The 13,913-nt window shown below is 39.0% G+C and overlaps 2 protein-coding genes across 2 annotated transcripts; one reads left to right on the forward strand and one right to left on the reverse strand.

Annotated features, from left to right (window-relative positions):
• The first annotated feature begins 6,697 nt into the window (after positions 1 to 6,697).
• On the forward strand, positions 6,698 to 8,523 carry LOC121796695 (E3 ubiquitin-protein ligase Topors-like). The gene is made up of 5 exons (XM_042195490.1): positions 6,698 to 6,809; positions 7,442 to 7,536; positions 8,147 to 8,178; positions 8,257 to 8,312; positions 8,393 to 8,523. Exons 1-5 carry the CDS (start codon positions 6,698 to 6,700, stop codon positions 8,521 to 8,523), a joined length of 426 nt encoding a protein of 141 aa, XP_042051424.1.
• A 74-nt stretch (positions 8,524 to 8,597) lies between these two features.
• LOC121793512 (aspartyl protease family protein 1-like) lies at positions 8,598 to 13,078 on the reverse strand. The gene is made up of 10 exons (XM_042191531.1): positions 12,566 to 13,078; positions 10,958 to 11,093; positions 10,531 to 10,766; positions 10,178 to 10,408; positions 9,954 to 10,089; positions 9,798 to 9,871; positions 9,612 to 9,711; positions 9,477 to 9,534; positions 9,187 to 9,258; positions 8,598 to 9,097 (listed from the first exon to the last, which is right to left on the reverse strand). Exons 1-10 carry the CDS (start codon positions 12,853 to 12,855, stop codon positions 8,838 to 8,840), a joined length of 1,593 nt encoding a protein of 530 aa, XP_042047465.1. The 5' UTR covers positions 12,856 to 13,078; the 3' UTR covers positions 8,598 to 8,837.
• Positions 13,079 to 13,913: the final 835 nt, after the last annotated feature.

The raw sequence follows: 13,913 nt of genomic DNA on the forward strand, positions 1-13,913 counted from the left end.
TCTAGGTCTCCATTTAGGAAGGCAGTCTTCACATCAAGCTGCTGCAATTCCCAATCTAGCTGATTCACCACAGCCAACAAAATCCTAATAGAAGTGTGCTTAACAACCGGAGCAAACACCTCATTGAAGTCAACTCCTTCTTGCTGTGTAAATCCCCTTGCCACCAGCCTTGCTTTGAACCTGATTCTGTCTTTATCAGTGGTCTCTACCTTCTTTTTAAACAACCACTTGCAACTGATCAGCTTCCTCTCCTTTCCATCTGTATTCAGCTTGGATTTGTCCACCAAAATCCAGGTTTTGTTCTTGAGTAAAGACTCTATTTCTTCATTCATGGCCTCTATCCATCTCTCTCTGTCTTTGCTTCTCATGGCCTCTTTATAGGTGAGAGGATCAGCAATGTCAATACTCTCAGCAGCACACAGTGCATAATAGACCATATCTGCAAATTTCTCAGGAGGCTTTGCATTTCTCCTTCCCCTATCTCTTGCAATCTGGTACTCTCTGGTAGGATCTGCTGTGGGCTCATCATTTCTTCTACCTTGAGCTGGAGCACCATCACCCTCTGGATCAGGTTCATTTTCTGAGTCAGTGACTCCACCTGCTCCTAGGCCAACTCCCATAGGCTCCACCTTGAAGAAATCACTCTCAACTTCACTGGAGTCACTGGAGTCCAGCTTATCTTTCAAGTAGGGCATCTGATCCTCCAAGAACACCACATCCCTACTCACCACCACCTTCTGCCTACCAGGCTCAATACACCAGAGCCTATACCCCTTAACACCCCTCTGATATCCCAGCAAGATACATTTCAGAGCCCTAGCTTCAAGCTTACTTTGCCTAGCATGAGCATAGGCTGCACACCCAAACACTTTGTATTTTGAGTAGTCACTATGAGCTCCATACCACATGTAATCAGGAGTTTCAGATTTCAGGGCAGTAGATGGGCATTTATTGATGAGATAGGCTGCTGTATACACCGCCTCTCCCCAGAACCTGCTGCTCAAACCAGAACCAAGAAGCAGGCACCTCACCCTCTCTAGGATAGTCCTATTCATCCTCTCCACAACACCATTTTGCTGGGGATTACCAGGAACAGTACGGTGCCTCTTCATACCCTTCTCTTTGCAAAATATATCAAATTCAGCAGACAAGAATTCCAGGCCATTGTCAGTTCTTAAACATTTAACACTCCTTCCTTTCTCTAGCTCCACCTCCTTACACCATATCTTGAACTTAGTGAGTGTTTCAGATTTTTCCTTAAGAATATATACCCACAACTTCCTTGTATAGTCATCAATGATAGCTAGATAATACTTTCCTCCACCAATTGAACACACCGGTGAAGGCCCCCAAAGATCACTATGTATGTAGTCTAAAGGGGCTGTAGAAGAGTGAATACCTGTAGGATAGGGTGCCTTCTTTGCTTTTCCAAGTATACACTGCTCACAGGGGTCCATCTTGTTGAAATCTCTAGAGATCAGGCCCTTCTTGATGAGTTCTTTCAAGCTTCCTTCTGCTGGATGGCCCAGCCTCTTGTGCCATAGCATTAGGGAATCATCTGACACAGCATTGCTTTCTCCATCAACAGCCTTAGCCTTCAAATAATAGAGAATATGCTCTCTGTCAGCCTCCATCATCACTGCATCTCCAGATTTCACAAACAATTTTCCTTGACTCATTAATATAGTGAACCCCCTCTGCTCCAGCATTCCCAATGAGATGAGGTTCCTCTTCACTTCTGGAATATACCTCACCCCAGTCAGGATCTTCACAGAGCCATCTTGTAGGCTTAGCTTCACTTTCCCTATCCCTTTTATCTGACAAGTATGATTATTTCCAAGAACAACCGTACCCGATGCTTCTTGAAGATCATGAAACCAGCTTCTATTGGGGCACATATGGAAGCTGCACCCCGAGTCCATTATCCACCTGTGACTGACCCCACTGTCACTAATATTCATAAGTTGAGCCGGGGGATCAGCACTCTCCACACAATCAGATTGGTTGTGTCCCTCAGAGGCCATCTTTCTCTTCCATGCATGACAATCTTTCTTCAAATGTCCAGGTTTCTTGCACCAATAGCAAGCTCTGGTTTCCTTCTGAGCATCAGAACTTGAGGGTTTAGGGCCCTCAAACTTCTTCTTGAAGTTCTGCCTCTTGAATTTCTTCACATTCAAGGCCTCTGCAGCTTGAACATTGGAGCTTGCAGAGCCTCTGTTGGCTGTCTTCTGGAGTTCTTTGGCCATCAAGGCTGAATAGACTTCTGCATAGGTGATAGGTTTATCTCTTCCATAGATAATTGCATCACTTAACTGGTCATACGAGCTAGGCAAGGCATTCAATGTGAGAATGGCCTTATCCTCATCTGAAATCTTGACATCAACAGATCCCAGGTCATCAATGATCTTGTTGAACTCCTCTAGCTGCTCAATGATGGACCTATCTCCAGAAAAACTATAGGCATACAGCCTCTTCTTGAGATACAGCCGGTTAGCCAAGGATTTGGCCAAGTAAACTTCATCCAACTTGCCCAAGATCTCCACCGCAGTCTTGGCTTCTTGAACATCCCTCAAGACCTTATCTCCAAGGCACAGAATCACTGCAGAATGTGCCTTGAGCTGCATCTCCTCCATCTTTGCCTGAGCTTTATCATCAAGCACTGGAGCCTTTCCTTTCTCCTCTGGTTTTGCAAGAACTGCGGCCAAGCCTTGTTGAATCAAAACCGCCTTCATCTTCATCTTCCACAGGCTATAATCATTCTTGCCTGTGAACTTTTCTGCATCAAGCCTTGCTGCCATCTCTGAAACCGTTTGATCCTCTGCAAATCAGCTTCAATATCCCTTCCCACAGACGGCGCCACTTGTTGGGATTTACACACACAAGGCTTTCACACACTCAAGAAGATCACACACACACTCACTGTTGTATGAGATCACACAATGCAGAAACACACACACTCACACTTTGAGTATTGAAGATGATAATCTTGGAGAGAAACTGGAAAACTCTTTATTGATTAAACTACTAACTACATACACGGTTTATGAGCTATTTAAAGCTCTACAATCAAGTAGCAACTGCTACTAACTAACTACAACAAGAATCAAGAAAACAAGAAGAATAACCGCTACATCTCAGCTAACTAACTGCTGCTCCAACGGCTAGTTTCTCTAGGTTGCTTCTTCCTTCTCGGCTCAAGACCGAACTCCCTTCTCGGCTCAAAACCGAACTCCCTTCTCGGCTCAAACACCGAACTCCCTTCTCGGCTAGTTCCAGCTCAAAGCCGAGCTTCCTTCTTCTGCCTTCTTCTTCCAACTGAAATGAGCACTCCATTATTACACCTTTCGTGAAAAAAAGGCCAAAAATTCTCCTAAGTTATACACGCCAGTGGGATTGGCGTTTTTCGTCAAAAACGCCAATCTTGATGGCGTTTTTCGTTCAGGCATTTCATCAAACACTTGGAGGGCAAACTTAAAATCAAACTAGATTTACGATTGATTGGATAAACAATATTTTCGTGTTATAGGAGAATTAGTATCTTTCTCCCAAGTTCAACATTGTCTCTCATGAATTCGTGTTATAGGAGAATTAGTATCTTTCTGTTGTATTTCAAATTAAGTAGTTTTTGAAATTTTAGTTTTTATTTTTGTAAAAATTTATTAATTTATTTTAATTTTAAAACATGAATTTTTTTTGATAAATATATGAAATTGAAGATTAATAAAAAATGACGAATTAAAAAAAGTAAATGATGAACCATGAATAATAAATGTCTGATTCAAATTTTGTGGTAAAAATTGTTGGTGTTTGAGCTAAGATATGTAGTGCACGGTATTAGAATTATACTACACATATCAAAACAAAAACAAAATCAAAACAAAAAAATGGATATGCTACTACATATCATTTGTAAACATGAGTATCATCATTCATCCTCATATGAGTACATATTTAGTGTTATTTATTTTGTTTTATATATATAGTTTTATTTTAATACATGAAAATTTTTAAATTTAACTTTATAAATTTCATAAAAATCAAAACTCAGAGTTATAGAAAAAATGTACAAATCACACTCTAATTTTCATGACTTTGGTAAAATGAAAAATGCCAATAACATTATTTCATGGACGGATAAAGTATATAAAACCAAAAATTGCGAGCGTTTCAGAATTTATTGCGACAGTTTCAGAATTCACTCTTACATTCCCACAAACTCGACAGAAATCTGCATGTGATAAATCAAAACCAAATTTATCATACTAACACAATGAAACGTGGAAATGCCCTCCAAGTGTTTGATGAAATGCCTGAACGAAAAACGCCATCAAGATTGGCGTTTTTCGTCACTGGCGTGTATAACTTGGGAGAATTTTTGGCCTTTTTTTCACGGAAGGCAACATGAAAAACGCCAGTGGGATTGGCGTTTTTCGTCAAAAACGCCAATCACATCGGCGTTTTTCAACGTTCATGCAATACGACGACACATACGTTGTAAAACGCCAATACGGGTGGCGTTTTCACTTAAAACACGCCAACGAGGTCGGCGTTTTTCCCATTTATGGAATAGATAACAAAATGGGTACATTTACGTTATTTTAAAGGCAAAGTAGCCAATAAACCTGATTTCCTCGAAAGAGAGGCGTGGAGATGGTGGGTGGATTATTGGACTCATTTGTTTAATTAAAGTATGGGCCTCTTCTTTTAAAATGATTTGGGCCCTGGTTAATTATTAAAGTATGGGCTCCATTTAATTGTTGGGCTTTAATTTGTAATTGGAGATATAAGGTGGGGAGATAATTAAGTCTTGGGCTTTTAATTAAATCTTTAGGCCAATAACTAAATAAATCTTTGAATTAATAATTAAATTAATTGTAGGGAATTATTTAGTTAATTCTCGGAATAATTCGATGTACAATTAATTTACCCCGAGTTTCGAAATAAATGTAATTGCGAGGGGAGTACTTGCGATAATTTTATCATGCACTTTTATAATTTCGGGGATTCTATTTCGATATCGTTGAGGAAAATTACGAGGAGCTAACGGAGGAATTAGGGGTGTAAGCGGCCGTCGAAAAATCGAGATAAAACGAGATAAATAACTTCACTTAGGATGCATGCATTTTTACTTATTTATTTGAAAAACGTGTTTTGATTTATGTATTATCTAAATGTTAAAGGTGAATCATCGCAAGTGAATCGTGATATCAAGGGGAAGAAAGTACTTGAGAATTAAGCAGTCGAGGTGAGCTTTCTTTTAAATAAGGACAACGTCCTAAATATTTTATCGATGGAAATGAAACTGTATTTATCATGCCGTGATTTGATTTTTAACGTGCCTATCTGATGTGGCTATATGCCATTGTTATATAAATCGAATTCGGGTCCTCGTACGGCCGCAAACCCTACTTGGACTAGTGTACACCTATGGTAGATCGTGTGCTAGCGTACGGGCTGGCCGGTCTAGTGGCTTGGTTTGTGGCCACATTCCAAGTCATGTATTGGCAGATATGGCTAACGTCTAAGGGAAAATGATTGATCAGTCGACTTTTGCAATGGGAAAATGATTTTAGTGCTTCGGGCCTTTCTAAAGCTAAACCCCGATGGTTACTTAAGTATGACATGATAAAATAATATTTTATTGAAAATGTTTTCGGCATAAGCCCACTGAGTATATTAAGTACTCAGCCCTGCATGTGTTTTCCCTATGTGCAGGTTGAGCGGCGACGAGCAATTAGTGGTGTTGAGCAATTTAAAATTGAAGCATGGTTGGTTAGTTGTGAACTACGAGTGTCGTTGTGTCTCCACACATGACGTCACTCTTTCTCTTGAACGCTTCCGCTGAGACATGGTTTTTACTCATCAATCTTTTAGCTTTAAACCTATTTATTTGGATAATGTCAACCTTTTGGCCCCCTTTTTATTAAATATTAATTATTGGTCAAACTCTTTATTGAAACCCTAGTTTTCTTCGTCTGTTTACTAAGTTCTTTTAATCACGATCGCCCGTATTTATTAACCCTAAAGGGCGGTCGTGACAATAGCACTGACGCAGGACAGATTATAGTGGGGTAGAACTGAAAATTTGCTGGAACATAGGCACGATGATATATTGAAAAATAGAGTTGGTGTGGTTATGATTATGAATGGAGAACATGCTGCATTATGTGACCGAAGAAGCTTTTTGTAGATCTGTGTGGCATGTCTGTTTTAGGCTAGGTGACTCTAATCATAAGGGAACAGCTGTAGTTGGATCTTGTTCCATGCACTATACTTTTTGTGCAGTATTTTAGCTATATATATATATATATATGGTGAAATTCATATGAAGAAAGTATTTTTCCTGTCAATGGCTATTACTAGTCAATTAGTAGTTGAGTTGACATTGGCTCTGCGCAAGTGCATTTTGTATATGAGGTGCTTCTTTCTTAGTTTTGAGGTTGGTAGATTGTATATTTCTGAAAGAAGCGCGAGCGCCATCCTCTCTGTTATTGTAGTCTCAGCTTCAACATGAGCAATGCCTTGACAGCTAAATACAATGTGATTTTGAGCATTTTGGTTAGGACGGATTGGATACATAATTATAAAAAAATGTAAATTTTTTTATATTCAAATCAAATTTATTCGTATTGAAGAAATAAACCATTGGCGACTGCTGCTTCCTTCTCACTTACTCCCGAACGAACAGTGTTGTGAGATGGCTGAAGAAGAAAGATTGACTGGTTCCTCCTCTTCCGGCCCGAGCCCGGACCCGTGCTCTATATGCCTCTCCCCAACGACTCAAGAATCGTTTTTGGATCAGTGTTTCCGTACGCCTCCCTGCTATTTGTTTTCCGCAATACTATTCTTCCTCAATTTATTCATTTTTGGTTTTTCTTCTTGTTTTGACCTTCCTCCACTCATTTTTTTTTCACATTCTTGATGCGTTTTCTTTGTTAGCTGTTGTCATGACCTATATTTCCTTTTTACATTCTCGAGTTTTATTCCCATAGTTGATTTGCAATTACTTTCAGATTGTTCTTCTTGAATTGAGCTTATCGTGACATAATTCGATCAAACTATTCTCTGTATTACTTATTTTTTAATAGAAAAGCCGACAAGGAGTTTGAAGATGCAATGTAGCAGAATATCATAAGAGGAACTATTGACTCTCTATTTAATACTTAAATTAGTAAATTTAATTTATGACATTTAGATGCTTCAGCACTTTTTGGTGAGAAAACATTTGACCTTTAACTCCTATGTTGATGAAAGAAACAGTTTTATGGGGTGAAATTCAGAAACTTTTCAATCTCTCATAGTTCTTGCAAGACTCTGTCTGCTGTCTAAACTTTAGCTTAAGCTGTATTCATAAATATGCTGCTTTTAGACTTTATCTACAATGAAGAAGATATACTGTGGTTTTCAATCATCCTTTGATGTTTAAGCTAAACTGTTTCAGATAAATTTTGCTATCACTGCATAGTCAAATGGATCAATATAGTTGCACGTGTGCAGTCTTGTACATCTTCAACAATGACTTGTCCTTTGTGCAAGGTAAGCTTTATATTTTGGTTTCTATATTCTATTTTAACATTAGATAATGGTATTAGTTGATCAAGGATATTAATTTAAATTCTATGTACGTTTTCTGATGTGATTGTCTTTTAAAATCATGTGAAAGTTTCTGTAACAAATTTCATCACCCTTCATATTTTGTGTTCACTTCTATGGAACTGAAATCCTAGTTGATGCAACAGTCTTGTTAGCAAATCTTATTCGTGATAAAAACTACTGATGCTGCGTAGTAAAACAATAGTTTTGCTTTCCCGTCTGTCGACATTGTTGCCAAGGTCAAGGAGCGAATTAAAGGTTTGCTGATGATGTGTCCATCCCCTTTAGAGCTGAGTGGGGATAAATACTAGTTTGTGTATCTTTTCATAAGGTTCTCTTTAGTTTGTGATATCAAATGGCTGAGATATGGTAGTAAGAAAAGATTGAGACGAACTGCCAAGTATATGTATTTGTTTACAGTTAGCCATAGCAATTTTATAGCTACTGTATTTCTCTTCGGGTCTGTTTTATTATCTTATACTATATTCTTTATATGTTACTTCACAGAGAGAATTTCTCCATTATTTGTGGATATGATGGAATTTCTTATCAGCGGCATTATGTTGGCAAGAGTTTGGAAAATAGGTATGGTGGAATTGGTTTAGTTTGAGGCTATATCTATGCGATCTGCAAATTATTCAATTGTTTATTCTGGTTTCACAGTGAATTCTTTTCAGAAGCTCACAGATATAGGCTGAAATGCTACTACACTGACTCAGGTATTTTTTTCAATTCATTGCTTATTGAATCTGGTAAATTAAATTAGCCATCGAGGACGAACCCGGGTTATGTGGTGCAGGTGATATTGCTGAAAAATTCCAGGTTTCACTTTACTGGAAATTTCGTAAGTATCTACGGCAAAATCATTTCCTGGCTGACTGGTTGAGAAGGGAAATTCAGGCTGTAATGCAGGTATTCATTCTTACATGAGGTCTACGTATTTTCTATATACTTTACCAAATTTTCTATAATAATAATAATAGTAATAACAAAACAAAATCATATTATTATAGTACAAGATTATTTGAATAGATACGATAGTGAAAGGAAAAAACAAAATGGTCTAAGAGCATCCCAGAATCCAACCCATTATACATGTGTAATTATTGAAGTCCAATCCCTTTTCTATGTACATGAATGAAAAAGAACAAATAATTGACAAAATACGTCAAACTAATTAACCTGCGGTATATATTTGTCAACAGAATAAGGGTCTGAAAAACCTTGTAGTTGGTTGGCATATCTCATGAAGAAAGAATGTGGAATTGGTAGAAAAACAGTGAAGCGATGACCATCATAAGTCCGTTAGCGATGGAACTGAGTCGAGCAGCTCCATTTCCTGAAGGCAGTCCTGCTGGTAGCGGGTGCGGTGTAGATGATGTAGAAGAACGATTTTTGCTGCCAGGCGTGGCCTCCGGGTTTAGAATGGAAGGTGCAGGAGCATCACTTGTTTTGTTGCCATTGCCTACAGGTAGGGTGTTTGATCCACCAGCAGTATCATAGCCTGAGATCAGCAGTCGATAATGCTCATCAAATCGAGCTCATTGCCGTTCAAATATAAGCAGTGTTGCAAGAATGATAAACCAAACTTACAGTTCGAGTCCGACCACCCCAAGACCATCTCCTCACGATCAAAGACAATTTTGTAGCCAGTCATGAAATTTTCTGGGAGATTTGGAAAAATTTATAGAGTTCGTCAGCACAATTGAGGCAGTGTTAATGTCAGAAGAAAAAGACAACACTTCTATATTTAAAACGCATAATTCTTTTTTACAGGAAAAAACGCGCAAATTTATTTGTTTAACGCGAAGAGCTAAATGCAAATCAGCAACACAGACTCACAGTTGAAGGCAAAAGCAAGTAAATGATTCCAATATACTTACGTCCAATGATGTTAATATCATCACTTTTGACAATAGCCAAACAAAATGCGTATCCACCCTGGAAATGAGTTGAGTTTTTAGCATTTTTGACAGAAAATTCCATAAAATTAATCTGATGTAATGTAGATTTCTCACCTGTGTTGGAATCACAACAGTTGGCATATTGACATAAAATAAGGCACCGCCCTTAAACGTCATGTTCAAGTGCGGAGCATTGTAGCTATCTTGAGTTGCACTGCAGGCAATGGAAATAATGAGGCAAGGGACGACCAAAAATCAAACGTAGAGTAGCCCAAGAAGTTGTCGACTAAATCAACTGACCTGAGTGAATAGCAGTGGTCGAAGATAAGCTTCCGCTCTGGTTGGTAACGTGGCTCAGTTACTTGAGAATCAAACTGTAAAGGAACAGAATATTTCAAGACTTGCTCAAAAAAAAGATTGATCGAAATATGGTAGTATCGGATACATATAACTTACACCCTCTGCGATAACAGAATAAGCTGGATCGTTCAAGTATGTAAAGGAGGTGCCAGAGTCGAAGATTGCTGAGAAGTCGATCTTGCTGGAATTTCCTCCCACAACTAGATTTGTCACGGTCACATTATAGCTAGGACTGCAGAAATTGAATGCAAGATCAAGATTAGGAGCTGAAACTAGGATAAATCAATGCACGTTTTGCAGAAACAAATTCGGCTGCTCACTGTGATGATTCGTCAACATTGATAGGAGTTGTTTTTTGATCGGGGGTTCCTTTGTCGCCAAAAGAAATTCTTCCAACTCCATCACGCACTCCAAAGCACATCGAGAAAGAATTTGCTGCGAGCCCCTTGTTGGCTAAGATGCTAGGGACCGATATATTGTCCAAACCTAGTCCGAATAGACCATTGATAGCAGCAGCATCAAGAAAATCACCGGTTTGGATTATTCCACATCTGTAAAAAGGACACATGCTAAAGCTTTAAAACTGTGAAAAATTACAGTCTCAGTGGACCAAAAAAGAGCATTTGAATATAATGAAGTATGAGCAAGTCTAGTGAAAAACAGAAACACATACCCTAATGTAATTGGGGCGCTAACGGGTTTTTGAGGATTTTCATCCGTTCCCAAGTGCAAAACATCGTCTACTAAGATCCCTGTACTTGAAGTATTGCTGGAAAGATACACTTCTTGGTAAGCACAAGCATTGCGCCTCAGAGCACATGCTCGTCGCCGTCCACACATAGTGCTATTGCAGGGAATGGGTGAGCTAGTTGATGATACATTTGGGCTGTATATGTTGAGCTCCACACTCTGTATCCATTAAAATAAAGTAAAATCAACGACGAGCAGAGATCATGCAAATCAAGAAGCGGGAAGAATTAGGCAATAATGTTGATGTAGGTAAAGGTCGGCTAGTTAAATATGATCACAACTTCTCTGGAAGTAGGTTTTGAATATGATAATGTTGAAGTTGATATTTCTGAGTACTCGGAGTGACATACCTTCCCTGAAGTCAAGTTCAAGCTACGTACACAATCCGTACAGTCGCATGGTAACCAAAATAGGTCACTCCCTGTGTCGAGTGCCACGAGAAATGACACAGCCGGGGTACCCACAGAAACAAGTGAATAGTGCAAACTGCAAATACACAGTGACACTAAAATTTTTAAGACGTGGAAAATTAAGAAAAGAGCAACAAAGCACCTGATTTTATCACTAAAGCTATCATTATAGTAATTCTGTTAAAATGAAACTAAGAATTGAAAATATGAACTTAGAAAAAAAGAGGCAGTTGAACAACTTGAACTATACATCGTTTACTCTCCTAAATATTTATATGAAAGGTATCATAGTTAGTTGCATCAGCAGTTTTCAAGATAAAGCTGTAGCCCACCTACTAAGCATTCAAACAATTTTATAAAAAAAAGGAACTGTTGGAACTTTCTCATTAAGCTCAGAATGCATTGTGTCCCCTCATCACTAAATACTAGTACTAGTTTGATTGTTAAAATTCTAAGTTAGCAAATTGAGCATGAAATTGGTAATCAAAATCTCCACAAAGAAAAGATGCTATTCTTACAAGAATCTAGTGAGGGTGAAGGGTGTGTCTAAACTAGACATTATTCTATCCGGTGCAATCCTTCAAAATCCTAAGACCATCCACAACGCGTCTCGCGCCGGGCTCGCGTCTCGTCTCGGAGAGACGAGACCCCCGCGAGACGCATTGCAGCGGCCATCTCGTCTCCAGCTCGCGACCGGCTCGTCGCGTAGCTCGTCTCGGAGAGACACGAGACGAGCTGTCTCGCCACGCGCCCGAGACACGTGGCACGTCCCCATGCGTGCGTGACGCCCACTCGCTGGCCCGCGAGTGGGCGTCGTCACTGATGACGCAATAATTCATTTTTTTTTAAAAAAATCGATTTTTAATAAAAAAAAAAAAAAAATTTTTTCAAACGGTAATATTACCGTTAAATATTTATTTTCATTTTTAAAATTTTTAATTTTTTTACTCTATAAATAATTCTATTCCATACTCATTTCAAACACAAACACACATCTATACAAGAACGGTTGGCTATTCGGGCAAGGACACGCGACTCTAGCGCCCACACCCAACTCCAAGAGGATCTAATTGAGCACATTTGGGAAAACTTTGGCGGAGAATATTAAATTATGTCATTTTTATTTTTTTAGAATTTTAATTATGTCTTCGTTTTTTTAATGTTAAGTTGTAATATTGTTTTAATTTTAATAAAGTGTGTTTGTTTAAATTGAATTGAGTTTTAAAAAAAATTATAAATTAAATTGAATGAATAGTAATTAAGAGACGGTATAGAGACGGTTAAGAGACGGAGCGTTGCAGCCTCCGTCTCTTAGTTAAGAGATGGAGGAAAAAAGGACAGTGGGGCCCTCAAATAGTGCTCAAATAGTAGTTAAGAGACGGTTTAAGAGACGGTATAGAGACAGCGTTGTGGATGGCCTAACTACCTCTCATTTGAAGGGCAGATAGCATTAGCCAATCAAACAATTTCCCCTCAAAACACAAGCAGATAGATCAAATTAGAGCAGCACATAAGATGAAAAAGCAATCAAAATGAAAAAGGGCATACAATCCGAGAGAGGAGAGGCGGTAAGTTTCGTTGCCGCCGAAGAAGGTGAGGAAGGGGGAGGAGGCGGGGGTGGTGGCGAGGCGGCGGGCTTTGAAGAGATGATCGCGGTGGGCCATGGCGGCGAAGTAGTCGAGGCTGTCCTTCTCCGGGAGGCCCCTGAGGTCGAGGAAATCCTTGACGGTGTCGGAGTATCGGTGGTGGACATCGAAGCCGAAGAGGCCGTAGGCATCAGTGCCCCCAAAACTAATCCAACACACAAACAGAATCAGCAAAGCATCCTTAAAAAACATAGCTACTGATTGAGCAAGTACTGTCAAGAATTAAAGGCTGGCCCAATCGGAGAAACAGAGAGTGAAGAGGAAAAGGAATCTGGAAGATGTACTGATTTGTACGGGAGGGAGATATATAGGATTGATTGGAGAGGAGAGGCGTATTTCACCTTTGGGGGGAAATGGTAAAAGTCAAATACAGAGTGTATTGTAGAAGAGGAAGGCGGCCATAATCATCGAAAGTCGACGGGGACACGACTCTGTCCAACTCTTAGGCATGTTTGTGGGGCCCTCTCTTCCTATATTTTCTACTCCCACACCACACCACACCACACCACACCACACCATACACAACACAATCACCGAGAAGCGAGAACCTTCCTATCCTTCCTTCCCCTGCCAAATTACTACACCTGCCTTTTTACAGTTTATACTCTACAATGTCAGCGAGCGGACTTTTTCCGCTTGGAGTTGGCGCCATTTTTTTTGGAGGAGGAAAAAATGACAAATTGCAGTAAAAGGTCAATTTGAAAAAAAAATGTTTACATAAGAAATAGTAGTAGTAATAAGTAAGACTAGTACGGCTGGGAATTCGACTATCCAAGGGTACCCGACCTGAAAAATCGGGTATCCAAACCCAAAAATCGTCTAAATATGCACACCCAAAATATATCCGATATGTTTTCGAATACCCAAATACCCGCTACGGGTATCCAAACCTGATGATTGAGTACTCAAATACCTGACTCTTTATATATATTAATAATTAATAAAAAAAAGTAAGATGAAAAATATATTTTTTTTAAAGCTAAAAATTTTCTCTATATTCATTGAGAATATTTTGTTTTATTTTTGTTTTCTATGCTAATTATGTCAACTTAAAAATGTCAACTGTAGTGACTAACTGAGAGGCAACGATAGAGAGTATTTGTGGCCAGTAGGCGGCAACGTAATGGATACAGAAACTTTAAAAAAGAAAAAAAGGAATGAAAGTAGAGTCACTTTAATGGAAACTCGGGTGGTTGACTTATTTATAACTATTAGATATAAATAATCTAATTAATTACAATTTACAACTA

This window comes from Salvia splendens, chromosome 3 (genome assembly GCF_004379255.2).
Source record: "Salvia splendens isolate huo1 chromosome 3, SspV2, whole genome shotgun sequence".
NCBI lineage: Eukaryota > Viridiplantae > Streptophyta > Magnoliopsida > Lamiales > Lamiaceae > Salvia > Salvia splendens.

Coding starts and splice junctions, on each gene's coding strand:
- LOC121796695 (XM_042195490.1), top strand. CDS start 6,698: ATGGCTGAAGAAGAAAGATTGACTGGTTCCTCCTCTTCCGGCCCGAGC. Junction 8,179..8,256: donor GGCAAGAGTTTGGAAAATAG/GTATGGTGGAAT, acceptor CTGGTTTCACAG/TGAATTCTTTTCAGAAGCTC. Junction 8,313..8,392: donor ATGCTACTACACTGACTCAG/GTATTTTTTTCA, acceptor TATGTGGTGCAG/GTGATATTGCTGAAAAATTC.
- LOC121793512 (XM_042191531.1), bottom strand. CDS start 12,855: ATGTTTTTTAAGGATGCTTTGCTGATTCTGTTTGTGTGTTGGATTAGT. Junction 10,767..10,957: donor TGAACTTGACTTCAGGGAAG/GTATGTCACTCC, acceptor TAATGGATACAG/AGTGTGGAGCTCAACATATA. Junction 9,535..9,611: donor CTGTTGTGATTCCAACACAG/GTGAGAAATCTA, acceptor ACTCATTTCCAG/GGTGGATACGCATTTTGTTT.